Raw genomic sequence first — 27,885 nt, 5'->3', positions numbered from 1 at the left:
TTTGCTGTCACCAGAGTAAGTTTCAGGTATAAAAGAGTTAAATTAACTTTTAGGCTTGACCTTAATCTGGCTTGGCAAGCTTGCTGCTTGTTGTGAAAAGCAATGCTACCCTAAATGGTACTGAGTTCTCTGGCGGCCATTCAAACTTTTTGTTGGTTTATTCAAGCAACCTCGCTTTCTCATTCAGATAGCTATCAAGGGATGACTAGGTAGGGACACAGAATAACTTCTCTTCCATTTTAGATCTTACATCAGGCGAGCAGCAAAATCATATATTTTGTAGAGTTAATAAATATTGATGTGTGCAGCTGAAACAAAGGGTAGTAAGAGAAAATGTAGTATAATTAGATTACATTTGACTCTTGCTTTGTCAACTGAAATTGTATCTACAGTTACCTTTCTTCACATAGCTTCTGATTTATAGGGGAACATTTCTAGTAGAAAACTGTAATAAATAATATATATTATCAGACTTGTGCAGCTATGGTAGGTATGTTTCAACTCACTGAAGAACCTGTCTCTCTGTTGAGACTTGTAGCTCTGTATTGAAATTTGCCTTGTTTAACCCCAAAGTTGATATTATAGCACTGAAGAAAAGTTTTTACTGTTTGAGTAATCCCAGTGTTAAAAAAAAAAAAAAAACATATTAAAGAAACTGTATGTTATTTCACAATTACAATGACGTAAAATATACTTGTATCATTTACATTTTGATATAGTTTTGGCTCTTGTAAGATCTCTGTAGATCCAGCCAAGCTGTATCTATAAAGTAAGCAAGCTCTGCATATAGTTTGCAATAAAAATAATAATTTTTCTTACAAGTTTTTTTTAAACACATAAAAGAGCATGTACAAGGTTATCAAGGATATTTTTATGGATGTATACTACAGTTTGTATAGTAGTTTGGGAAATGTATTATATCATGTGAACATACCAATTTGTGGCATAATGCACAAGATTAATTAGAAAAAACTGTTCTAATACATATTTTATCTTTTCATTGCAAAGCAGGCAATATTATATCCTTACATTGATAATGTCTCATCTTCAGTTGTGACATTTTACACGGAATTATATGAATAGAAATAATGACAAGCTTGGTAAATTTTCATCTGCAGTCAGGTAGTAATTTATGTCAGGTACTGCTCTCCAATATGTTTGGTTTTGGCCTCCCCATGCTCCAACAGGAGTTGTCCCAGCATCGGTTCACAGCGTTGCCCACAAGCACTGCAAGACGTGCCTATAGTTATTTGTCAGGTACAAACTGCAGATGCAAAACTTCAGAATAACTCATTTATAAAATATGGGCTGTATCTCTTACTTTATCTAAAAGGTAAAATCATGCATCTAGGAATGAAAAAATGCAGACAAGCCATACAAGAATAGTGGATTCTCCTCTGAGAATCAAATACCATCTAAAAGACTTGGGAGTTGTAGGAAGCATGAGCTCCCACCACGATGACAGGACAGACGATCCCAGTATGTTCCTGGGTGTATAAACAGAAGGAAACTTCAGGAGGAGGAAGAGAGGCTAGTGTATACCTCATTTTTACCCTGCAGTTGCCATGGCCGTAGTCAAGCCCAGGTGTCCACAGTTTAAGAAGAATGTTAAAATATTGTAGCGTCTCCAAAGAAGAGCTCTTAAAATGCCTAACGTTGAGACAGGCACAGTATAGCGAGAGACTCAAGAAGCTGAATGTGTTTAGCTTATCAAAGAAACAACCCGTGGTTGGGGGTGCGCATGTGGGGAGCAGAGCTGTGACGAGAGGGAGATGCCTTGGGTGTCAAAAAGACAAAGCTGTAACGAAAAGCAGTGGCTGCCACTTCAGTCTAGACAGAAACACAAACATTCACCTGTAAGGTAGGGGCTGGATATATTTTCTTTGAGGTGTGCCCTTATTCTAAGAGAAGTTAATTCAGGTAAGCCTTGTGGCTTATGATAAGACAATGGACTAGGTTATTAAAACTCTTTCCTTTACATATCTGTAAATTTTCCTCTGTCTGAATTTGCTTGGGGAAATCAACTTGGTTGAGTTTGCATCACTGTAAATAAATTAAGATATTCTGAACATACTCCAGGTAGCATTTCTGTACCTTAAAAGAGATTTAAGGAAGAAAAGCTGGTTTTATTATCAGCTATTTTCTCCTCACACCTAACCAAAAGGGGAAAAAGGAGGCAAAGTTTGTATTTTTTATGATTACTGAGACTGGAAAAAATCATAAATCACAGCATCTGCCTTGGAGCACCGTTGCAGTCAGTAAAGCAGAGCAGGGCAGCGTGCTTCTGCCAAGCTTACAAGCAAGGTAACAAAAGCATTGCCGACTGAACCTGACAGTTCGGTGACGGGCAGTGATTATCATATCTGTCTGATGCATTTTGTATAATTTATATTAGCACGGGTAACATCTTTAACATGGCACAATGGAGGGCGGTAGCAAGAGCTGACAGATCACCCAGGCAGACAAGCTGTTGCATCTGAAGTTGTCAATTATTTAGTACCTGCAACCCATATTAATATAATTCTGTGCTATTTTGTACAGTGTCGAGCTATTGGTGAGAAACAGGAGGTGCAGCATGAACATCAGTTAATAAATGTTAAGTTTCCTTTCTTTTATATAGGACACATTTATTATCATTCTAGTAACAGATTTTTCCTTGCTCATTAAATTAGCAATAAACATATAAACTACTAATACAAGAATAATTAACTATCATGTTCATTTAAATCTGTGTCCTGAATAATTTTGTAGAGTAGAGGACTACACGTACTGCATTTATTGGAATTGTGGCTGTGAAATATGCTGGATGCTTTTGTATTGGTTGGAACATATTTTATGCATCTATTTTTTCATGGTTTGTTAGTGATTTTTATCAGTCAGGGTGAGAGTTTATTAGGGAGTGATATATTTTGTACTGATATTAAAGATCAGTATAATTGATCTGTTACTTATACAGAGAATCTTTTCCAGAATCTGTTCTATAATAAAAATGCAGAATGCAAATGATGATCAATATCCAAACGCATGGGGAAAAAATACTTGAACAAGGGCAGAGAGGGATATTTGTACAGCACGGGTGGACAACCGATGGCTAGCAAGAGGATTTTACTTGATAAATACTTTAAGTGGCTTTTATGACTGGGCTTTGTAACATGAAATAGGGTTGTACTGACATGGGAATTACTGGGATATCTGACTTCATTCCTGGCAGTGGGGGGAAACAGGTGAGCAGAGACTGCCCCCGCCTGCGACCAGCCCAGCCCTGTCCTGCTGGTCTCCAGAGCAGAGTCCATGGTTTTGACTTTAGTTCTGTTGAGATTTTGATAGACATGGTCTTGTAAGGCTGGTTACCCATGTAGTATGGGGGTGATTGTGAATTTTTGCTTTTCTTGGTCATGCAAAATGTGGAATTTTTGCCAAACTGATATGATAGCTGGAGAATGGCAGAGGCATCGGTCATTTTAGCCTCATGGATCCTGTTCGTTCACCTAAATTCCTGCCCTAAGGGATTAGGGGATTAGCAGTGCTACAGTGGTCACTAAAACTGAGAATAGAGTTAATCAAAGTAATAGCCTAGTCACTGCTGTGAATACTAGAGTATTGGGTTTGGCTCATTTTTCTAATTCACATCTTCCCACAAGGCACTTTATCCTTGGGTCAGAGATGGTAACGACATATAATTAGAAACATGTTTTTAAGAATAAAAGGGAGTGTAGCATAGATTACCATGCCACGAGCAAAATGAGATGGGAGAAAGTGCATAAAAAAGCCTGTTGCCATTGATATATTGGACTAATATAAGTTATGTATGGCAGAGTAATAGACGTCTCAGGAATAGCTCTATTCAGGGAAGGGTGGAAGCACGCAGCACGTCACCCACTTGGCTTGTACAGTTCACCAAGAGTGGTCTCCCCAGTTAATAGGCATTTTTCTTCACAGTTCTGAAATTTTTTCACAATACATACTGCTGATCTGGTCCGAGCAGAAAACAAAGTTACACAGCGGCATTAAGAATTCTAAACAAAAATTACTGATGTCATTATTCTAAGAAAAACATACGCTTATGGAATATAAAACTGAATTAAACTGGAGCTCAAGGTGTCCGATTTGATAGTTTCATCAGCTAATATAAACAGGTTGCAATGCCATGTCCAAAGATAAATCAGTTACCTAGAGAAATAAAAGGCTTTTTTTAGGGCTGATTTAGAGTTTCATACTTCTGCAAGGTGTCTAGAGGCTTAAAGCATTAATATTTAAATAGCGTAGTGAAGTTCTACAATGGAAGGTATTATTGTACTGTAGAACTACTTAAAGCTCTCTATGAAGCTGCTGTCAGTGTACTATTAAAAGAAATTATAGAGAGTTAACTTCTTTCTGTCCTTGAATGGTTTGGAAGCCACTTCAGAAATCTTGGTAAGTGGTAGCCTAATATTGTGCCCATTTTTCCTTTTCATTTGCCTCCAAGAGTGTAGCTTAGGCTGAATCCTGTGCTTTTAGAGAATCAATGTTAGGAGGTAAGGAAATTAAGAGTGTTAAGCAAATGGGGGGAGAAGGAAGAAGTGACAGGCAAGAAAAAGCAGCAAAGGCTCTGCCACTGCCTGTGTGTAAAAGAACATTCTTCTCCCTTTGACAGGGAAAAAATTTAAAAGGCAAAGTTTTTCTTGTTAGACAGTGACTTTAAAAATGTGGGGCGTGCAGTATCACACCACGCTTTTGGAGAGCGGAGCTGGAAGGACCGGCCCTGTGAGCATGGAAGAAATGTACAGGGTTAGGAACTCAGCATAACAGCAGTCCAGACATGAAGCTTTTCAAAGACTTTATCCAGATGGATGGATTTCATTATGGAAAAATTGTTCTTGTGGGGAGAAACTATACTGTAACATGACACATTTTACAAACTCATTTTCCTCAGTTAAGACTATTTGGAAAAGTAACTACGTAGTGACTTCTACATGACATTCTCTGGGTGCTGTCACCCACACCAGACATCTGCAAGGACCTTTTCTGGTTATGAAAAACTTCTCTAATCATGTTTCGATGTGACAGTTCCCAAAGCTACAACTAGCAACAGCCATAGGCTGCAGCAGCAACCCTCTTTTCTCTTTTTGCCTGTGGAGGACAGGGGGGTTGAAGCAGATGGGAAATAGAGAATCAGCAAGAAAAGCAGTTATGAATCTTACCTTTCTTGGAGAGGGTTTCTGCTGCTGCTCGAGATGTGCATCTCGCTCTGATTTGTTTTCATGCTGTTTCCCCCTAGTACCTGTACGGCACTCGGATCAGGCAGGCACAAAAGCAGCACATATTAGGAGACCGCCTCCTGCAACAGCAGCCTTTCCCCAAACGCCAGCAGTTACTCAGCGTAGTGGGAAGAGGGCAAGAATGATAAAACAGACAGTGATCTTTAACACAGAATGGTGCCAGAGGGGAGAAGCACATGGGTCACGGCTTGTGCAAGGGGAAGAGTGAAGAGTTGTTGTGGAAGAAGGCAAATGGTTGGAGGGGTAAGAAAAAAGGATAGGAAGTAGAAGGGAATGTGCTTCAGGACTGTGTTAGACTGTGCTGTTCGGATGCGTGGTTCTGGCATGCAGATACCAATTCTGCTTTTGACTAATATGCTGCCAGTCAGTCTCTGCCACAGACCGCTTTCTAATACAGTTCCTGTCCTGCTCGGCCACCAGCAGTGTTACCTGCTGCAGCGTTGCCAGCTGCGAGAGGAAGAGGCGCTGCTGTGGAGGGCACCCACTGCAATAGGAAGATCAGAAAGGAGCAGCAGAGGGTCCCCTGCGTGTTACGTTTCTGAAGCAACCTTGACGATGACATGAGAGGTCCACAGGGATTCTCTGCTACCTCTAGCCTTTGAGCATTTTTATTTTATGGGAGCCACCAAGCGATGACCCAGGGGAGCAGTCCTGTGCAGCCTTGCTAAGGATCAGGGTGAAGAGGACCACTGTCAGTGCATCATTCCAAGCTAATAGAATTTCCTGCTCAAAATTCAGTTTTTAAGCACTGGACTCTCCAGGCTTCTCACAAAATCTACAAAGCTTTTCCAATGGTTTCTTGAGCTTAAACAAAAGATAGAAATATAACTTTCATTTGTGATGTTGTCTCCAGGGAAGGAAGGTTAGGAATTCAAGATTCAATGCTTTTCTGTTTGTGGATATATATTAAAAAAAAAAAACAAAAACTCCTCCTTGATCTCCTTGAATTTAGAGGTCTTTCCAGCAGTGTAACCCAATGTTCCAGGGTTTTGTGCATCCTGACCAACAGAACCTTGGATTCTGTATTATTCATAAAACCTTTAACGACATACTTTGAAGTCTACAGTAAGCAATCTTTTTTCTTTTCAGAAAGTGTATAGTCATTTATTATTAATTATGGACCAAAGTGATGAAATTCAAATCTGAATCTGAGGTTCCCCACAGTTTGGCTGCATGTTCCAATTCAGTCCTCTCTTTACAGAGGTTCAGCAAAGCACATATTTTTTTAACAGCAGTCTAATAGTCAGTGTCTTTTTCCTTGCTGTTCCCTTCTAAGTAAAGATGCTCAGCTGCAATTATACAGAGTGCTCATTTCATGCTTGCTGTGTTGCAATTGTAGAAATTGGCTTCCTACTTTAACATGATAGTCAATGATCCTCAAAGGAGTAGTAGAAAATTTATAAAATGATTTCTCTGAAAATAGCAGTTGATTATTGAGTGGAAAAATATCCCATTTTTAAAATGGGTTAACTCTCAATTTAAGAGAGTGGAAAAATATCTCATTGTCACGAGTAACAACTGCTTAATTGTCCCAAAGAGCAGTTAGTTGGTCATTTGTGTAGTCTGGTTTTTGTTTTTTACTCTCTTTATTATTGTGTGTGTATTCAGTATTTCTAGGGACTCAGGCAGTTATAAAACATAATTGTCCTCTCTAAAATCCATCTAAAACACATGACAGGACGTTTTTATCTTCCCTAGAAGCACACAAATGCTTGCAAGCAATGAGCCTCTCAGCAGAAATCCCGGCTTTTGTGCCTCAGAGCTGCTCTTTGAAATCTCCTGACTGCCTCTAGATCAGGTTATCCGTGAACGTAATTCTCCCCACAAAGGTGCCCATGGCAAGTGAGTAAGGGAAATTGTTCCTGGAGAAAGCTGTGACTGGAGGACGAGGGGAGTTACAAATTGTAGGGTGAAAGATAATATTTATCTTTTGCTAATCTCAAAATATGATCCTACTCTTATTGAAACCAGCGGCTTAATGAATGTAGATGTAACTTATTTTCAACTAATGAATGCACTAGTACAATTTTGTCTTTTTCTGATGTGACTGCTGAGGTATCTAAACTACATTATCTGTGTCTCAAGTTTTCTGATTTACATTCTGAAATAATACTTCCAGTCTCTTCACATTTCAAATCAAAGTGATCCCCAGTGCTTTGCAGACTAGTATAAGGATACGTTTAAAAAAAAAAAAAAAATCACTTCACCTGCCAGAGAAATGCACCTCTCTGAGGGGTGGGATAGAAAGCTGCTTGACAGCATCCACCCACAGCTTTAGCACCTTTGAACAGGCGGTGAGGAAGGACATTCGGTCAATTGACTCCGAAGGGATTAAGGGAAGCGGAGTGTAATTACTGGTACGGGAATTCGGCCAGAGCGTCAAGATTGACTTTTGGTTTCTGCTTGCACTCCTTGTCATTAATCCCATGTGATGTAAAACACCAGCATGACTGAAACTGGTTTTTATATATACGCCCCTGTGTTACCCCAAATCAAATAAAGACTTGCTCTGTGTGACACTATATAGTGTCATGATGCTGATTTGATCGTTTTGGTTTCTGATTAGATATTCTCTAGGTTTTCTTCCAATGGGGGGAGGCCCTAGTCAGCTTTTTTCTTTTGCCTTCTTAAACTTCTTTGCATCTACTGCTCATATTTGCACTCTGCAAATTGCTCTAATGTTTTTAAATATTATTTTCTGATTACACAGGCCAGTCTAGAGCAGCCATGATACCTCCAAAACAGCCAAGGCAACCAAAGGGAGCTTTGGATGATGCCATTGCCTTTGGAGGACTGGTAGACCAGGAGACGATGAACAACTTACAGCCAACACCACCTCCGCTGCCAAAGAAAACCATTTTGAGAGCTAACACAGAGCCAACTCCCAGAGACCTCCAGAAGCAGGCTCTGGAGAACAATCTGTGCATCATGGCCAATCCCACCTATGACATTGAAACCAACTGGGAAGCGAGCAGTGCCTGCTCGTCGGTCAGCTTGGAGCTCAAGGTCCTGGACAACGAGTCGGGAGACTCCTTGGACAGGCCTACAGACAAATTAAGAGCAACCACCTCAGCAACTAACAGTGTTTCCAGCCTAACCACTATCAGTATTAAGGACAGGTGCTCCAACAGCATGGAGTCCCTGACGGGGAGACACCTCTCTCAGACTAAGCAGGGCAAGGGCGTCCAGAAGCCACAAAGGCAAGCACTTTATCGAGGAATTGAGAACCGAGAAGAGGTGGTAGGTAAAATCCGAAGCCTTCACACCGACTCACTGAAGAAGCTGGCACTGAAATGTGAAGACCTGTTCATGGCCGGACAAAAAGACCAGTTGCGATTCGGGATGGACAGCTGGTCGGATTTCCGGCTAACCAGTGACAAGCCGTGCTGTGAGGCAGGCGATGCCGTCTACTACCCAGCTTCTTACGCAAAAGATCCTCTCAACAATTATGCAGTCAAGGTAAGAGGCGTTTCAAAAATGTAGCCTTAGACATCAGTAACAAAACCTAACAACAATAACCTTAATTCACAACACACCCGACTGGGCTAGGACCTACAAATATAAATAAGTGCTGCTTGCAATGCTGTGTGAAAAGTAAAAATCCCAAAATACAGACTTTTCCTTCTTTCATGAACCATATGTGGCATTAGTATCTGGTCTTTAAATTTCATCTTTTTTTTTTTTTTTTTTTGGCAACTCTAAAACCATGAAAACAATGAACCAAACTCAGTTACTTTACCATAGTCTTTTTTTAATGAAAAAATGAAAATACAGCTGTATTTTTAACATTAAGTCTGTCAGCAGTTTCTTGGAAACCTGCAATAACAGAACTTTCACATTCAACTGTATACAGATTATCCTGAATCATTGCTCTTAATTAGGAAAGATTTCAAAGTTTTCCATGTTCATGTATTTTAAATGTAAATTCTAGACCAATATATCTTTATGTTCCCATACAAAGTCTTAAATTTTCACCAGCCTTTCAAAAGCTCTGTCTAGCCATCAGCATTGCTTTGTGTGCTATACATAAACATATACATATGTACCTATATATTGTGTGCTAAAAAAAAGTGGAGCTTGTCAACGTTGGTTGGTTTTGTTGCTTTTTACAAAAAGAACAACCGTTCTTTGTCTAATTTATTCTCCAGCTCGCTAATAAAAGAAATAAAATTTATAAGATTTACTGTTAATATATCGATGAATAGTTGACAACTATCTTGCAAAGTCTTGTTATTTGAGGTTTATAGAGGTAAGCTCTTGTTTTTCTGAGTGCTGTATGTCTGCAGCTCTCAGTGCTTATCTAGCAGGATGATAGAAAGAGTCACGGCGAGCCGAGGGTCACAGTCTGTCAGCCTTCCTGCATGACCGTAAGCAAATCATCGCACTTCTGACCCTCCTAGCTGAGCAGACGACAAACACTGATTACTCAGCCCAGGCATGTGAGCCCTAATCGACCCTTCCTTACAGAGCACGTTGAAATTCTCAGAAGGGTGGTGCTATAAAAAGTGCAAAATACTGTTACCGCTTCTGCATGACTGTTTATGAAAAAGAAACAAAAACCTAAAAGGTAAGATTGTTGCAGCTGATATGATACAAAAATTCTCCTCAAATTGGAAAGACATCATTTTAAGCAGATCTGTGGGCATAGCTATATTCTTTGGCATTTATATTTATTTATTAGCCAACCAGGACCTCTTTTTGAAAGGATTTGAAATGTAATGTGGATACCATGTCCCTTGGCACCAAAAGCTGAGAATCAGATCATGAGTAAGATCATGAATACTCTGTATCCGTCAATCTAGTCTGGTGGCAGAATCAACAGTCTGACATTATTCAGTCTTTTTTATATAAGGATGAAAAAACAGTCTGCCAGACAGGTGCTTTGTTATTTCATGCATTGCAACCGGTTAGCAGTTCTGCAGAAGGACGAGTTATATTAAATATTGAGTAAAATACCTCCGCTGATGAAATGCACTTTACTATTCAGTTGCATTGCACGGGGAGCCACGGTACAGAGCTAGCTGAGCTGGCTACAGATGAACTATAGTTCAAAAATTGAAAGAATATGGTTACAGCAGTGCGACCTCCGGCTAAAGCGACTGCCGCTGCTGGGACCCAGAGTGGTGCTTTTCTGTATGTGCAGGTCTGGGTTATCTCTGATCTGGTTTCTCTTTGCGCAGTGTGGGACGTGCCCTTGAAGTATTTCCTGACAGGCAGGACTTAGGCTGTTATTTTCTTAGAAGTATTTAAAAGGAGAGCAGGGATCTCCTGTACAAAGCCAGCGTGAAAAAAAAACAGCTATGTAGCATGGTCAAATATATGCTGCTTTTTTTTCTCTTGTACTTACAGATGTTATCCTGGAAATCAGTTCACAGACTAACAGAGTTTACTGCAGTGTAATAGGGGTGATGGTCTCGAGAGCGAGTGAAGAATCCATAAAATATCATTGAGCTGGAGGTCACAGTGGACTGGTGTGCTGTCATGATGAGAGGAGAAGTTATTCTTGAAAATAACCTCCCTAGCAGTTAATGTGATATAGGAACATACACTCTCAGTACAAATGTTTTCTGATTTCTTTACAAGTCAAGCAGGAGCAGCTTAAGGGATTACTGTTGTCTTTTCTTTTTCTCTCTTTCACTCACCTTACATATTATGCTTGCAGCTGTGTTGGGTTTTCTTTAGCTGCCTATTTCTTTGGTGCATATTTTTATTACTGCATTCTCTATGCTAATATACTGATTTATATAACATTTTCTAAACTGTTAGGGTTTGTTCATTTGCTTGTTTCCTCTTAAATTCAATTTTAGTGAATTTCAACTTTGTCTTAGCATTTGCCCCTAAGTTGAGCTTTGAGTTACAAGACCTCAGTCCAGGATCAGATTTTTACAAAATCTTATAATTGCATAATTCAATAGGAACGTGTTGAGATGCTGTGAATTTGCATTTAACAAGTATACCAGGCTTACTCTTATGGATCTCTTATGTGTGAGCCAAATTACATATTCATCCACCTCCAACAACTGTGCTATGTATTTCTGCCATTTAAAACCCCTTGTCCCCAAAACAGAATGGCAAAAAATGGTGAGATTAAAATTACTGGTGTCTCTAATGAATCCAAAATACAGTATTTCTATTACTTTTAAACAAGTGAAAGTAGCAGAAGGAGCCTTATAAATACAGTTTGAAAGTGTATATGGAGCCACATCTTCTGACAGTGTCAACTTGTATAGCTCTTTTGAGTTTAGTAGAAATAAGCAACACTGGCTAACAATTCAAACTCTTTCTAAATCTGGTGATTTTAATATTTGATTTGAGAGAATGTGATAATGGGAAAAATATTTTTTATTATATCTTTGTAGACAACAAAAGAGATTGACCCCCTCCCCCCCCCAAGATGTTAAGAGTCTTACATCAAAAATTGCATGTTAATGCCAGCTCTCCAAAAGGAGAAGTACAAAAGCAATGCTAAATTAAACTTTAACTGTTTGACTACTACTGAAATGAATTTAGAAGAATGAACATTTGTGTAGGTGGTAGCACCAGAAGAAGGTGGTCTGATAAATCTGGGTAAAACGAGGTAGAGCACAACTTGTCCTGTTTGGCTTGGATATTAGAGGAGGAGCACTGCGTATAGGGGTGTGCAGCTCCAGTCATAACGCTGTATTATGCGTCTTGCTTTAGTCTCACCCAATCTGCTAATACATGTCATTGCCAAAAAGCTGCAGGAAGCCATGTGGAAATTACCTTGACTCAGACATTAGAAACAAAAACAATAAACCCAGTGAAGGTTAGAAAATTGCTTTTCCAACACGCAAAAATAGAAGTATCCTTACAAGAAGGGTTTTCATAAAATTCCAGCCCCTGAGGTATTTTTCCTTCACTAACAAGTGCAGTAACATCTTCTAAATAATTGGTAGGTCTGGGAACAACACGGATGTACACTCCCTTGAAACCACCGTCTTATCAGTAATTCCAACTATGTAGTGAAAAGGTTACACTAAAATAAAAGCAGTAGTGAGAACCAGCATAACGTGGATTGGACAAGTGCAATCCCTACACATACCGAATAAGGCAGCAATACAACAGGAATCTAAATTTTAAAAAAAGTCAGGAATAGGCATGATTACTCAGCATGAATAACAGTTAAACAAGATTAATTACTGTCAGTGATGTGGAGGGAACTACTTCCACTTTCTGTATCAAACTCCCTCAAGGCTGAAATAGCACAGACAGTTGCTGTACAGCAGCATATGCAGGCACACACAGAAGTCATAATTCAGAAGCCACAGGGAGCAATACAAACGTAGAAGACACGGAGGGAGCCTACGGGCTGCAGCCTGCGTGTCCTGGCCGCAGGCACGTGCTGCAACGCAGGTCGAGTGGGATATGCAGGAGTTGCAAAGGTGCCAACAGTCGCTCAAAAGGAGCAGCTGGAAATTTAAATCCCTTTTGATTTCTTCAGGGCAGCAGAAGTTCTTCATGCGGTAAAGCTTTATGATTTCTGCTAAGGTTCAAGTCCTGAGTATAAAATATAGCAACATAGATGTAAATAACACTTGGCTGAATTTTGCTGACAGTTTCCTAGTTGCAGCTCACAATTATTTTCTAGCTATGATTAGTTTGTCAGGGCATGCAAAGCTTACTTTTTTGGTAATTCAGTTTCTTAATGGAGTTCTTGACAGAAGTATTATCAAAGATCATCACAGAACTTCGTGCTTCAAATCAAAATAAAGTTATTTACATTAAACCTTTAACCCATTCCAAGTTCAGTCACAGCAGTGCAGAATTCTGTATTTTGCCACACTGGTAAAAAGACAAAGCTGCACTGCAAGGCCAGATCAAGAAAATAAGGTCAATCAGAGATCAGCTGGACTCCTTAGAAAAAAGGGTTGTGCCAAGAACAAGCCATCAATTTGGGATTAGCAAGCTTTCATTCGACACACATTTTCTTTTGCAGATGTGCCTTTGTGTAATACAGCAAAGTAGCACAGATGGTGCAGTGTTTGCTATGTTCAGTGTTTCTCATTTTCATCATTTTACAATTCATTCCCCGTAATATTCATCTTGCTTTAAGTTCACTGACGCCCTGTAAAATGCATAGGGCAGGGTGAAAATGAGATTCCCTGCTGGTAAAGTGGAAGTCAGCTGACGGCGCAGTGGGCCGACTGGACCTATAACGAAAGAATAAAAGCTACTGCCGAACAGTTTTTAGGAGCTCTGCAACATTACAATCTTGCTTCTTTGTGAGAGGGGGGAAAAAAGAAAAATTAAAATGGCAAAATATAGAGAAACTTGGCCTGTTCTGATAAATGCAACTGTAGTTTGGTTCCTACAGATTCACTGCTGAAGATGCAAGGTAACTGTGTTTCAGTGACCAGGGAGATGGAAACTTTCTGTTCCTTCATATTCATCTCTCTCCTCTTTTTTCTTATTGCTTTCGTGCATCATATGCAAGGGCTTTTAACCAACATTACCTCATCTTTTGAACAGCCCTTTATCAGCACTGGAAATAAGGCTTGCCAAGCCCGGCTCAGCCCCTTTCCTTCAGGTGTTATCACACATTGCATCTTCCTAGCTCAGCTGACTAAAGGAAGTGCTAAATGACTTACCCTAGTTTCTGCTGGTATTTCGGTCAGAGTATTTTCATCTTTTTCTTTTCCTGGTCTCAGCAAAGGAATTCAGCATGCTATCTGTGTCAAAGGCAACGGGATTTCCGCATTTTTTAGAGTAGCTCAATGCAACAGAACAAAGCTTTTAAAATGCTGCAAAGAAAACTGGACTCTGTATTTACTCAGTTTTGACATCGCATCGCCCGTCACAGATCAGGAAAGCATCCACACCTTCAGCAGCCCCTCGCAGGAGGTGTAAAACACCCGCTACCGAGACCATCAGCTTCACACAGGGACACCGTCTGTTCTCCACATCATTTCTAAAGGTCGATGTAGGCTTTGGTTGCATAACGTAATATAACTCCAACTGTTCTGAAAATTTTAAATCTGTGGTCATTCAGGTGATAGTTTGGCGGTATTATTATTAATGCTCAGGTGAGCATTAATGTAAACGGATTATTACCTTTTAATGATATTAAAGACTATTGCCAAACGGCAATATAAAATAGAGTTCTGAGTAGAAACTGCAACATCCAAAATGATAAAATAGCACAAGAAGTTTGTTCTTAGCCATTATTTTTTCTGATTCCAGATAACACAGTGAAAGTCGGTAAAGAAAATTTACATTCTATAAACTGTCTTTGAAAAGATCAATAAGAAAACTTAGTTTGTCTCTGCTGCTTTCAGTACATTTTCCACATTCTAATAAAATACCAGTGCGACGGGAATCCAAGCTCCACAATCTAAACCCCAGGCTTTTATCTGGACTCCTGCAGCTATATTTCAGAGCAGAAGTCTGAAGAGTAATCAGGCGCTTACACAAATGCAAGATTATTGCAGGTTTCTCTTCTTTAGAAGCTGTTTTATAAATGCAGTCAGGTGTGTGATTTGTCTTTATGCTCCCATTTTCAGCTGCTGCTTCTAGACAGCCGAGCTTTCCCTTCCCCTTCGGCAGCTGCAGAGGATGTAGTGTGCCAGCGCGAGTGTTTGTATAGGCAGCCTTAAACAACCCGGCAGCCTTTTTCACTTCTCGCATTACGTTGTTTGTAAACAAAACACAAGCAGCAGAAAATGCGCCTCGAGTCGGAGCCCAGCTCTCCGGTTGTCTTTGTCGCAGTTACGTCCATGCTCGCCTACCCGCACGCGTTTCTGTCTGGAGCACGGAAAAGTAAGAAGAGTGCCCAAAAGCCATCCCTGTTGTGCATTTATGGGATTAGAGAATTGTTTTCTTTATTATCTTCTCTAACAACAGAATAAGGAGTGGAAAGCTGTTTTTATTAATGCAGTCACTTTAGTATTGATTTTAACTCTAATAGTCTTCAATTTCTGTTTTGTTATAAAGATAATATCTAATGGCACTGTAGCAGGGATGAAATTAGTATCTCCATTTCATCATCTCATTTCTCATCTCATTAGAGATGAGTCTGAAATAAAATCTCTTTTAAGAGCCCTTGGCACTGGGGGAAGTACGTCTCCGCTGTGGATTCAGATGCTGATCCAAAGGTTGTCATGAGCCACAATCATAATGGAGTCAGTAATGTGACTTGTTAACACTGGGCGGTGTTAAAGAGATCACTATATATAAGATGCTGTTCTGCTTGATGCTGGAGAGGTCTTAACTGAAGCACTCTTTAGAAAGAGGTAATAAATGAGACAATCTAGAGATGAGCAGCAAGAAGCAGAAGGTTAGGAATAAAGATGAAAGAAATGAGAATTGGTTGTTTTGGAAAGAAAACAATGAAGAGGTGAACAAAGTTATGTTTTTTCCAGACTGTAAAAGTATATTTAAAAGAATGGGAATCAATACTTTTTAATATCAGTTAGGAGAAGGGCAATCAATTTAATTTTTAGTGGGAAGAGATTTAGGATTGAATAGCAGGAAAAAAAAAGAAAGAACAAGATACAGAGGGACAATTGTGGGATCTCCCTTTTGGGGTGTTTTTACTAGGTTGGAAAGGTATTTGTTGGGGATGATCCAGCTGGCAGCGTATGGATGAGATTTGCCTTGCCGGCCAGTTCTGTTCAGCCTCCTGCTTCTGGCTCCGAGGAAATGGGGACGGGCTGCAAAGGCAGCAAACTCTGCCCTCGCCGCCGGATGCCAGTCGGGGCAGACGTGCATGACCAGTCGGCAGCATTGCCACGTCCAGAGAGGCCTATGAAATTGTAGTTTTGTAATATTATAATTCTAGGATTGGGGATATTTTCTAAAATGAGCAAACCAAGCCTGATTTTGAGAGGTGGAAAGCACTAGTATCTCCTTTTCTTTTTTTAAACTGAAATTACTGAAATAAATGTGAGAGCCCTTTTTAAAGTATATAGGAAAAAGGGGCTGCCGGGGACTGTAATTAGAAACTAGGAGCAAGTCTTGATCCTTTTCTTTTGGGTTTTTATAGGTAAGGAAAAATCCTCTTCTTGCACTTTAAAAGGCCTTCTATTCACCAAATTGAGACGTATTAATTGGTTTGACAGCAAATACTCTGCGGGTTATATATTGCTGATAGGATATCATTTTTAGCTGGCAGGTGGCTTTGGGAATCCTCTGTGTACAGTAGTTAAGTGCAAGTGCTTCCTTGCGCTTTTCTTATCAGCAAGTAAGCTTGACTTTTGAACTCTTTTAGAATGAGTTTATATTTTCAATTAGGTCATTTAAGTATTTTAAAAAATAAAAGCAGGATGATTAATATTTGACAAATGGTCATGAGTGCAGAACATTATTTCCTGTAGTGTAATACTCCTACGTAAATTAGCACCGTAAGAGGCTGAGCAAACAAGATTTGTGTGTCACCTATCAAACGGGAAATCATATTTTGAAGATGTGCAGAGATCTGTGTGTAACTTCTTGGGTGGGAGAAATGGCTATGAATTCTCCACCTCGCTGTGTGCACACGGGCGTGTGCATACGTTGGCACGCTCTGCCTGAACTGAACTGGATTTGGCTCTCCTGATCTTCTGCATGTTCCACATACGATGGTTAAGGGCAGGAATAAAGTACAAGTTGGATTAAATACGTAAATACACTTTTGTTATGAAACAGCCCAGATTACTTGGAATGATAAATGATTTTGGTTTACGTAGATCATTCTAAACTGTAATTTATACATACCCTAGTAATGGCAGGGTGTAAATTCAGGGGAGTCCCTTTCCTTAACTTATGATTATTCATCATAAATCTTTTCCTGTCACAGAATGTTTTTATTGCTGAAAGGGGGAAATGGGACTTTACGTACATTAGACCTGACTGCTAACACTGAAACTGTTGCACAGCGTTTCGTTAGAGCGGCAATGATACTTCTCCCTGAGTGCCTGGAAGGGAAGGCACCATCTTGCTGCACCTCCGTAAAAGGTCACTGAAGCAGGCTTCTCTTTTAACGCGTGTAACGCCATCTGTTCAGCTATCATTATAAAAGAGAAGCACAGACCAGATTAAAAGTTCCTAATCATGCAGTCATAATACAGAATTAAATTGGAGTTTTTTCCCTTGATCTTAGTAAAGCTATTTAGGAGCTCTTTTGAATAAGAGGGAGACATGTCACTTAAGTATTTTGTCTTTCCAATTTTTTTATGAAGCGTTGGAGACTGGCTGCTCTGGCGTACTGGGAATCTTGCATGCAGGCTTTTGTCTCTAGGTTGCCATTTCAAATTTGGCTAAGATCAGTGATAATCAAAAGTTACAATCTTAACAGCTTTTTGACCACCTACATAAGAGTTAGTCGTCTTGCTAGGTTCATGCATGTGACACATTGGTAGGATGGTCTCTACAACACTCTTACTTCTGTCTTCTGTGCAGTATTAAGTATTTATTAAATCTAGGGACTTCAGTCTCCTGGACAGTCAGTTGACATTTTCAATTCATATATAATTGTATTTTTACTGTATCTGTTTACATTTATAAGTCTTGAGAGCTTTACTTTCCATTGGTAACTCACTTTACCTCTAACCGTGTTAAATACATTTGTAAATGTAAATTGGCAAGAGCCACTGCACAAAGGTGGTACTATCGGCATTTCCTGAAAAAGTGAGGACTTTCCTCTTTTAAGTTAAGTTGACTAGCAAATACATTTTTCAAATTTGTTTTGTTTGTGCCTGGCAGTGATAAACAGGCAATTTAAACTATAGTGTCTATCAGATTTAGGGAGGCTTAAAGGCTTGTGAAGTATGGAGGCATGTACAAGATCAGAGAGTTGAGGACAATCAAAATGCAGTCACTTAGTGTGTGTCTAATTGTATACCATTATCTGACAATGCACTCTTCTGAACAGCAAGCATACTTAATCTCCCATTAAACTATACAGTTCTTAACTATATAAGCACATAAAATTAAAAAAAAGTTTGTTTGTTTGTTTTTTAAGTGAAAGGCCAGTTTATAACTAGCCCTACTTGAGTTCCTGAGGAGAAGGAGAAAAGGGAGAAATGAGCAGAAAAGCCACCTTATACTTATATTTAGGGCTAGTTCAAGACTTGGGCTCCTTGACTGTTGTGACTGTATTGAACTAGTGCTGACTCTTACTAACCTCCCCTACCTTATTAATCTGACCTTCCTTTTCTTTGGGATGAGCTAACAAAAGCTGTAACTTCATCTGAAAAAAGTGTCTTTCTATCTTCACTTTGTCTGAGTGTTGCAGTTAAAACCTCTTGCTGCATTATACCAGCTGATTACTTAGGCTTAACCCTGTAAAGATTAAAGCATGCACTTAACCTTGCACACTCCGAACAATCTTGTTGAAGTCGGTAGAACTAAGTTAACATGCAGAGGTTAACATGCCTCAGTCTTTACAAGGCAATAATTTCAATCAGTAAATGCCTTAGAACAGAGACTGTAATAGCGGTTGCCCAGCGCCTATCGGGACGAGGTTGGAGCTGCCAGTTGTTACAGCAGTGCAAATAATTAATAAGGACAATAATTATGGTGCTAATTTAGCTATCAACAGGATATTTCTGGACAGAAATGAACTACAGCTATGTAGGCCAAAATACAAGCATGTACTCAGGCTCTTGACGGATGACTGAAGGCAATTAAGGTACCATGCTCTAATGAGTTTCCGTTTGTCACCTGAGCCATGGTGAGTTTGCTTGCCTTCCCCCTCACCTCGCTGCAGGTGTGAAGTGTGTTCGCTTCACGTAGCTTCAGCAAAGAGATTTCGGTTTCCAGGTACGGTGGGCCAGGAGCACGTGGCCCATCACTTAACTCAGCTGCCAGGTGGTAACTTGTTAAGCCGTGCTAACTCCATTATGGGGAATCATTTGATCATATCGTCAAATATTCTACACTGATTTCTTCACCTCTCATATTGCTATTGATTATTTTTATCTTGTTGAAGCTTCGCACAAACCTGAGAGAAGAATAAATAAAAGGAGGTGGATAAACAAGTTACTGTAAATTAAGCTTTACTCTGAATTTACCATGCATCAGCTGCTGTTCTCACTGCAAGTGCAACCTGCCTGAATTAAGTTGTATTTTCCATTGTATAATACGTGCACAGGGAAAGCTACTTTGCACTTATTGACGTGCAGTTGCTCCTACCCAACAGTAACTGGTCATGTGCCTTAAGATGGTCTTCCAAGGTCCATTCAGTAACGCTTTTTTCAGTATTTGTGTTTAGTGCTAGAATGAGGATGCCCATCAAGAAAGTGTATATTAAAAAAAGGATATAGAATTTACAAATTGAGGATTCTTATGTTATGTCTGTTCTGTTTGTTTTCTTCCCTCAGATCTGTAAGAGCAAAGCTAAAGAATCCCAGCAGTATTATCACAGCTTATCCATCCGGCAGAGTCTGGCTATCAACTTTAACATCCAACAGGACTGTGGCCATTTCCTTGCTGAAGTGCCTGTTCGCCTCCTTCCATGGGAGAATACCGATGCACCAGAGGTGGAAGAGCAGGAAGAAGAGGAGGAAGAACCTGAGCAAAAGAACAGAGAAACCCCTTCCAATATAGAGGCTTCACAGAAAGACAGCTCAAGCAACCAGGGGACCATCAGCAAGCAGCGCAGCCGTGTCGTGGTCATCACACGGGAGGTCCCATACTTAACGGTGGCTGATTTTGTGCGAGAATCTGCACCCCGCCATGCAAAAAGCCCAGATTTATATGAGAGGCAGGTCTGTCTACTCCTTTTACAGCTGTGTTTGGGCCTGGAGCACCTGAAACCCTATCATATCACACACTGTGATCTGCGGTTGGAGAACCTGCTGCTGGTTCATTCCAGACCAGGGGGCAGCCCTCTGAACTCTGAGTCCATGGAGCCCAGTCCCAACACTGCTTGCCCAGCCAGGTTAATAGTGAGCAATTTTTCCCAGGCCAAGCAGAAGAGTCATATGGTAGATCCTGAGGTCCTACGGGATCAGTCCCGCCTGGCTCCAGAAATCATCACTGCAACACAGTACAAAAAGTGTGATGAGTTCCAGACTGGCATCCTCATCTATGAAATGCTGCACTTACCCAATCCCTTTGATGAGAATCCAGAGCTGAAGGAGAAGGAGTATACCCGTGCTGATCTCCCCAAGATCCCTTGCCGTTCCCTCTACTCTCAAGGGCTCCAACAACTTGCCAGCTGCCTGCTGAATCCCAACCCTTCTGAGAGGATCCTGATATCGGAAGCCAAGGGAATCCTTCAGTGTTTGCTGTGGGGTCCACGTGAGGACTTGTTTCATGCTCTCAGCACGTCTTCCAACCCAGCCCGGAAGGATGCCGTACTTCAAAACTGGCTGGACATCAAACGGACGCTGCTGATGATCAAGTTTGCAGAGAAGTCCTTGGACAGGGACTGCGGAGTTATTCTCGAGGACTGGCTTTGTTGTCAATACCTGGCATTTGCCACTACAGACTCACTTCATCGCATTGTGAGAATCATGCAGCAGCACTAGTTTGCAGAACCTGTTGCTTTTCATGAAGCCTCCCCCTGCCCCAGTCCTCACTCCAGCCTGCCCTAGGGCTCACACTTTGTACAAGTGTTTGAGAAAAGAAAAAAAGCCTAGATTTCAAAGCCAGCAACCCTGAGCAAATAGGTTCTAATTGGAAACATTGCATTCTATACCTGATGTAACCAAAACTTTGCTTTCTGCCAGGCTTAGTTTTTTATATATATACATCACTACATTTGGATCAGACATTTTGTAACTCGATTAATATCTGGTTGTTAAGGAGAGCAAACCTTTACAGATACCACTATTTCTATCATTGCAGTGAACAAACTCCCCTCCTCTTCTGGATGGTTTCTGTCATTTCTATATGTAGCATTGGTAGGGAATAGCAGTGACCATCAGCAGAGATGGATTAATTATTAAATGGGAAATGAATGATCCACCATGCTCCAGGCCACAAAACCCTCTATTGCTTTCCTTCTGCATCCCATGCGAATCTTTCTCTCAGCTTAGTCAGCCACCCCTAACTGGGCTGGACTCCTCTTTCTCCTGGCCTCATCCAGAAGGATTCGGATCTTTCTAACACTTTTTGCCTTCTGTTTTCTTCCCAAACATGGTTATTCTCCTGACTGTGGCCAGTATCAGCAGGCAGTAAGTATCTCTAGTCTGTCCTCTTCCCCCTTTCTCTGCCTCTGACTCACTGCCTACCCATATCCTTTCTAACCATGGATCCTTGATTTCAATGATCCTGCCTTAATCGGACCATTATCCTTAGCTTAAGATCTCTGCATTAAAAGACACAGTATGCACAGTCTGTCTTTCCCATTTCCTACATGACATTCACCAGGCTGGATAGCTGATGTACTGTAGATATAAGTGTGTTTATACAAGAACGATACAACACATGGTGGACAACTGAAATTCCCCTTCCATTGCAAAAGGCCCTAAAGCCTGATTTGAAATGGATAGAAAGTACATAACCTTCTCTGACAATCACTGTTTTGAATTGGGAATGAAAATAACAGCCACCTCTCCTGTTTTATTTTGGTTTGCTCTTGTCACTTGTGCCATATTGCAAAGTGGGGCTGAAATTGGCACTGCTGGATGTTGGCAGGAGGCAGAATTGTTCAGAGCTCGTCTGTGTGTCGCTAACAGGCCACATGGAGACACTTTTACTCCAGACAGTTCTCTGAAGGGTAAAAACAAGCAGGTAAGAACACTGTTTTTTAATTACGGAGAGAGCTGTTAAGTTTGGCAGCCACAACTAACAGTATCGTGATCCGTCTTTGCTGTAGCGGTGTTTGGCTACATCGCTCTTATGTGTAACCAGTGTTTTCTAATGTCTAACAGACAACAAGCTAAAAATAGCATGTTGTCAAGACAGCTCAAGGAGCATTGCAGACAGGGTTTTGGACTAGAGAAGGAGTTATTGAGTATTAAAGAGACAGAATTTTTTAAAATTCAACCTGAAGGAGCTTTTCACTTTGAAAGGCAGCTGCTGACTTACTTGCCTGCCATAATGGCTGTTTCCTATGGAACCTCTGCGACGGCACAGCCAGCGTCTTTGCTCAGTATTGCTCGGCTCTGAATGGCTTCCTAAATGGCTCTGAAGAATACGTTTGGATGCGGGGGAAAAAGTGACACCGAATATTCTGACCTGGGTGATGGACAGCAGACAGCCCTAGTTATGAGCCTGTGCTTCTCTCCTATGGATCTATGTGCAATTCTTGTATGTATTTTTTAAAGCTGTACATTACGGTGTTCACTTTACACACCAGCCTTTACCTGATGCTAGATCTGCAGCCCCTTCCTTTACTTTCCTGGCACATAAATGCGCAGATATCCATGTGTTCTTTTTGCAGAATGATGTTTCATTTTAATTGTTAAAACTGTGAGGAATCAATTCACTTCAGCCTTGAAACAAATAGCCACTTTATACAGCATATGCATGCTTGGACCAGATGCATGGAAACCGAACAAACAGTCCTGCAGGCTTAAGGTCAGCAAAACTAGCTCTGGATCCACACGCTACATTCGGAGGGGTTAAAATGTCTATATGAGTCTTCTCTGGCATCTATCAGAGCTAAGCTGAATAGTGTGTAGAAGCCTACATCGATTGTGCAGTAGTATATAGACTGTTTTTGTGACCTTTCTAGAGATTTTTGAAACTTCTGATTATTATTCTGTTGTTTGATTCACCTGTATCAGTGAAGGATCAGGCAAGGATAAGAATAATATATTTTAATGTGATATGTATTTTTTTCTTTTTGGCAAAAGGTTAGGATGTTGGCATTGATGAAAAAAAGAGGACAGTGCATTGAAAGTCCAAGTGCAATGTATGTAGCTGAGGTACTTCCACTACATCAGGAAAGAAAGTTTCTACACTAATGCTGAGCAGCTTGTAAAAGAACCCTTTACAAAGAATCACACAGGCAGGGCAGCCCCGCTTCCTCGGGACGCGGGCCGGCAACGCTCGGAGAGCGTAAACACGCTGAGTGTGACCGGTCGCACCAGTGCTCTCTGCTACCTGTTAGTCACTGTGTGTTGAGTGAGAGTAGGGCACTGCTTCTTGTTCTCTGTGGTCTGGTTTTGTGTTTGTTCTGTAGTGCCTGCGCACACATAACTTCTCACGTACGTAGTACAGGCTGTGCGAGCAGCTCTTGGACCACTCGCCACTGCAACAGGCTCGTTCCTTTCAGCCAGTAGGTTTCTGTGTATACGGACACGTGTTCTCAGTGTCGCTTTCATGTCAACGCGCACATGCAAAGTTGAATTTTGAATGTTTTACAACCCTTCATATTTAATGCAGCTGGTCCAAAGTCTTTGTATCTCTAGCTATCTAATTTCAGTTTGTATTTTTTGTGATGAACCAATACTCATTTTAGCTCTGCAGTATAATCAAGCATGGATAGACGTTCACTACCAATCTCTTTCTTGTGCAGCACTGGGTAAACTTTAGCAATTTGTAGTGTTGTGTGTGTTTTTTTTTTTTTCTTTAAAAAAGAAAGAATGGTCAACAAAGTCGAACACAATCTGGCCTGAGCTATTCCTTGGGGAGCTTCAGGCTGACTTTGCAGATATGCCCATAACCGGTGACTGTAACTATGTTTGTGGTGGTCCTCCATCCTGGCAACAGATTGTGCCAGATAAATACCTGCGAATGTATGCATTAAACTGATTGTAAACAAATCCTAAGAATGCTACAGCATAATTGCTAAGCAAAAGGAAAAAAACCCACTCTGTTTGTAATTGGGATCCTGTGTATAACAGGAACAGAACCCCTAACTGTGCATAGATAACTTAAAATGGACATGTGCACAGATTTTGAATTTTTTAGTAGTGTAGCACTTTCAGCTGAGCTCAAGAAATAGGAAGAGCTGCAAATCTAAGATAACAGTATTGACTGTAAATATATATTTTTCTATTAATAAAAGCTGCCATTCAAATATTTTTAACATGAACTCTACAGATCTTTCCAGTGCAAAGTAATTGCTGGAAAATCAAATGCTTGTTTGAAGAAGAATTATAATGAGTGGTTTCTGATCCTTTTAGAGCCATTAAAAATCTCTCTAATGTTACAGAGAGAGCACAGTGATTGGATTCACAATGTTTAGTGCCTTGTCAAAAAACTAAAATGAAGTTGGTCAGTTGGTGGGAATCGTATTCTTCTGGTGATAGCCCTACAAATAATACTGCCCACAGAGATGCGAAAGACTATTAAAAAACATGGTGTACTTCACATGAGGATGGAGGGGATCTATTCCATGAGAAGATTTGTTTCTGGAGATTCAGTTATGTGAATAAGTTCCTTTAAGTTGCTTGTACTACAGCTTAACTTCAAGCAACAACCAAAATTGTGGGCTTTCAAATCTGGAACTGAATCTGCACAAGGGAAGTAATAGTAGGCAAGAAGTCAATTGGTCTAATCTGACCACAGCAACATCCGAGAAGCCTATTGCTTTGACAATCTACTCCAGATCCTCAGCGTCCAGGTGAGGAATCGGACCGGTGCGGGACGAGGTGGTGCAGGCGAGGCGCGCCGCTCCTGCCGGGGCCACGAGCCGGGCTGCCCGGCGGTGTCGGAGGGGTGCCGCTCCGGCTGCGGGTGGTGGACGTGCTGCACGCTGCTCTGCGGTGTGAAATGCAAACCTCTGATAACACGGAGTTCTGCAAAACTGTTTCTGAGATGTTATGGAAGATGTCTTTGCTTTGTATTTCTTAAATTGGAATTGCTTATTCACTGATTATCTTTCAAGCCTCAGATTTGATCCAGTCTATGCATAATCCAGGTGAATGTAAAGAGAATCTAGTAGTAAAAACTTGCCCAGAAATCTTCAGGAATAAAGGGGATCCAGGATTTTACTCTGGAGTCTCTGGAATGTCAGAATATAGAGGCATGGCCTCTTTTTAAAATTCAGACATGGTGAAATCTGTAACTCAAGCTAGAATATTTTGTTGCTGGCCTGCAGAGAGCATTTACAGAAATGTTCCACCTTACATCTTTTAAGCTCCACACGTGCCAAAAGCACCCACAAGATATGAATGGATCATCTTGGCATTGTAGCACAGGGGAATTCCAACATATTGGAGAGAAGAATATACTGTTTAAATAAATCAGATGTGTGTTATCAATCAGTTATTGGAAGAGTTTACTCTGCAGCTTCATACTATAGGTCCTGTACTTTAGCATGTAAAAATAGTATTTGTTGCTGCATTAGAAATGTCTCTGGTTCTCAGTTCTTGTGCTGAGAAGCCCCACCCAAATTAATATAATTTTTATTTTTAATAAAAGTTAACAGTAAAACAGTTAAATCCATGTGTAAATATAAATTAAATAGTCCTGTTTTTATTTAATCCAATTGTAATTTTTCTGAGGGAACATTTTAATGCACTTTCCTTTCCCCCTTTCCCCAAGTAAGAATTAAGCAGTCCGTTTTCTGTAGAAACAGTATAAGACCATTATTTCCTACATGACTGGGCCATCAATTTTACCCTGATTTAGTGGAGGTAGTGTTGCTTCTGCTAAAACTCCTGAAAACCTAAATAGAGCATAATCAGAGCCCTTCAGTCAATGTACAGAGAGATGTGATGATGATTTAGTTATGCAGTAAGATAACATGAAAGAAGTGCAGTACAGAATTTTAAATACTTCTATAATAATACTGCTCCCAAAAATACACCTGCGGAGATATTCTTTAAACCATCATCTGGATTCCAAACACTTCAAGGGAGGAAAGAGCAAAAAATACTATTCAAAAGACATACTGGGGAGAAACTTCTTTAAGGTATCCTCAACTCCAAAAGGCAGAGCACGTCCTTTCCATTGCTGTGTTGCAAAGAATTTCTAGTAGACAATCTGTATGGATTTTATTATTCACCTGGATGCAGTATTAGAAGGATGATGGTTTTGAACAGATGCAGAACGTAGTTTAAATAATTTCCTACAGGCCTCCTTGCGTTGGTGCTCCACTCAGCGTTTAGTTGGAAACCACCGAATGCTTTCAGATCAAGCGGAGCTGCCAGGGAGGCAGGAACTCTCAGCTTACCTGTACATAAGCATTTTACCACTCTGCAGAATTTGAGAATTTGGTTTGTACTTCAGGCTATGAAGTTTTTTTTTTTTTTCCTTAAATCCAAGGGGAAGATTTCAGGGATTTAGAAGAGGTTGGAATTTTTTTATATGGAAGAAATATATGTTCATATATATGCATATATATATGTATGTATATGAAGTTTTGTATCCCAAAAGTATTCTTTGCCCCTTTATGTTTGAAAATATATATATTATATATTGTATATATAATATATATTTAAGGTTGTGTAAATTTGAACATAGTAGTTTCATAAAACAAATAACACCTCTTCAAAAATGACTTGAAACCTGTTTCTTTATCCTTCGGCTTGTTGGTATTAGAAGGTTTTGCAGTTGAAATCCTTGGGTTTTTTTCTTTTAAATCTTAATTATGCTGAGCATTTAAGAATATGTTCTTGTTTTTAAGAAAAGGGGAAAATTATTTTTAAATTAGGGATTCCAAAATTGACGGTCTTTTATAAATGGAATTTCTTTAAAATGCCTTGAAAAAGGGATTTTTTTTCTTTTTCTTTGTTTTTGTTTTTGATTTCAACTCCATTTCTTGTGGGTAATTTGTATTTGGAATTCCTGGTTGCATTGCTTTATCTGGTGCTTCATATTGATATTTACACATTTTTATACGAATAAGTATATAAACTTCAAGCCTTCCTTTGTGATCAGGGGCAGTTACACTCTGGTTTGCTGTGGTACTTTGCTGTGTACTCTGTGGCATTCATGTTACTGTGTAAATAAACTAGTTTTATTACACTGAAAGACAAATTTGCAGTTGTCGTCTTTTTCTCCCTTGCTAGGCAACTAGCCTAAAATGCAGCTTTCCGAGGAAGACGCACAACCTTGGCATGTTTGTCGTAAGGTGGCAAGTCCAGGAGAAGCTGTGGCTAGGAGAAGAGCTGCTGGTTTGCAGCGGTGCAGCTGATGCCCGGCGCCCCGTCCGCGCCGGGGCCCTGGCCGGGCTTCCCGCTGCCCGGCGCCGCGCTCGGGCACGGCACCACCCGCCACCTCTGGCCGCTTTCCCCCAGAGTCTCCCCGTGGCCGGCGCTATTTCAGCTCCATCCGGACGAGCCCCAGCAGCAGCCCGAGCATAAACCAGCCACTGGCAGCTGTGCAGTTTTAACCACCGTCTTGTTAAGGCCCTCGTGGAGTGAAGTGACTTGACACATGGATGAAAACGGGGACAGCTACGTGCCCACGCCAGGGCGAGCGCTGACACTAAAGGAGCTGAGCCAAAGTTAGCGATTTCCCTAGTGTGGACAGGGCTTAAATGACCTGCTGCGAAGGAATAAATGGCTTTAAGTGATTTTTTTTATACTCTGTGACAAAGCAGGATGCCTCCAAGGCACTCGTGTGCAGCGGAGTTCGCTTTGTGTCTGATCCGTTACCTTGAAGCCTACAGCCTGACGGAGAGTCTGCTGAAAAACAGATGGGATAATATGTGTCTTCTGTGATCACGCAGACACACGCCACTGATGGTGAGATCAAACAGCTCAATTTTGTACACAGATTTGATAGGTAGCAATAGTAGCTGCAGATGCTAATTTATTAGCATAGGCCAGATGACACTACATAC

The 27,885-nt window shown here is 40.6% G+C and overlaps 1 protein-coding gene across 1 annotated transcript in view; it reads left to right on the top strand.

The window, feature by feature from the left end:
• PEAK1 (pseudopodium enriched atypical kinase 1) overlaps positions 1-27,077 on the top strand; it is a 42,346-nt gene extending 15,269 nt beyond the window's left edge. Inside the window, exons 3-4 of the mRNA XM_013957177.2 lie at positions 7,969-8,717; positions 19,577-27,077. Of these exons, the coding sequence (XP_013812631.1) occupies positions 7,969-8,717; positions 19,577-20,728 (1,901 nt within the window). The 3' untranslated portion in view covers positions 20,729-27,077. The remainder of the gene's footprint in view (positions 1-7,968; positions 8,718-19,576) is intronic.
• Positions 27,078-27,885: the final 808 nt, after the last annotated feature.

This window comes from Apteryx mantelli, chromosome 15, assembly GCF_036417845.1.
Source record: "Apteryx mantelli isolate bAptMan1 chromosome 15, bAptMan1.hap1, whole genome shotgun sequence".
Taxonomy (NCBI): Eukaryota; Metazoa; Chordata; class Aves; order Apterygiformes; family Apterygidae; genus Apteryx; species Apteryx mantelli.
Note: the sequence above shows the minus strand (reverse complement) of the source record. Positions and strands in the feature narration are given on the sequence as shown.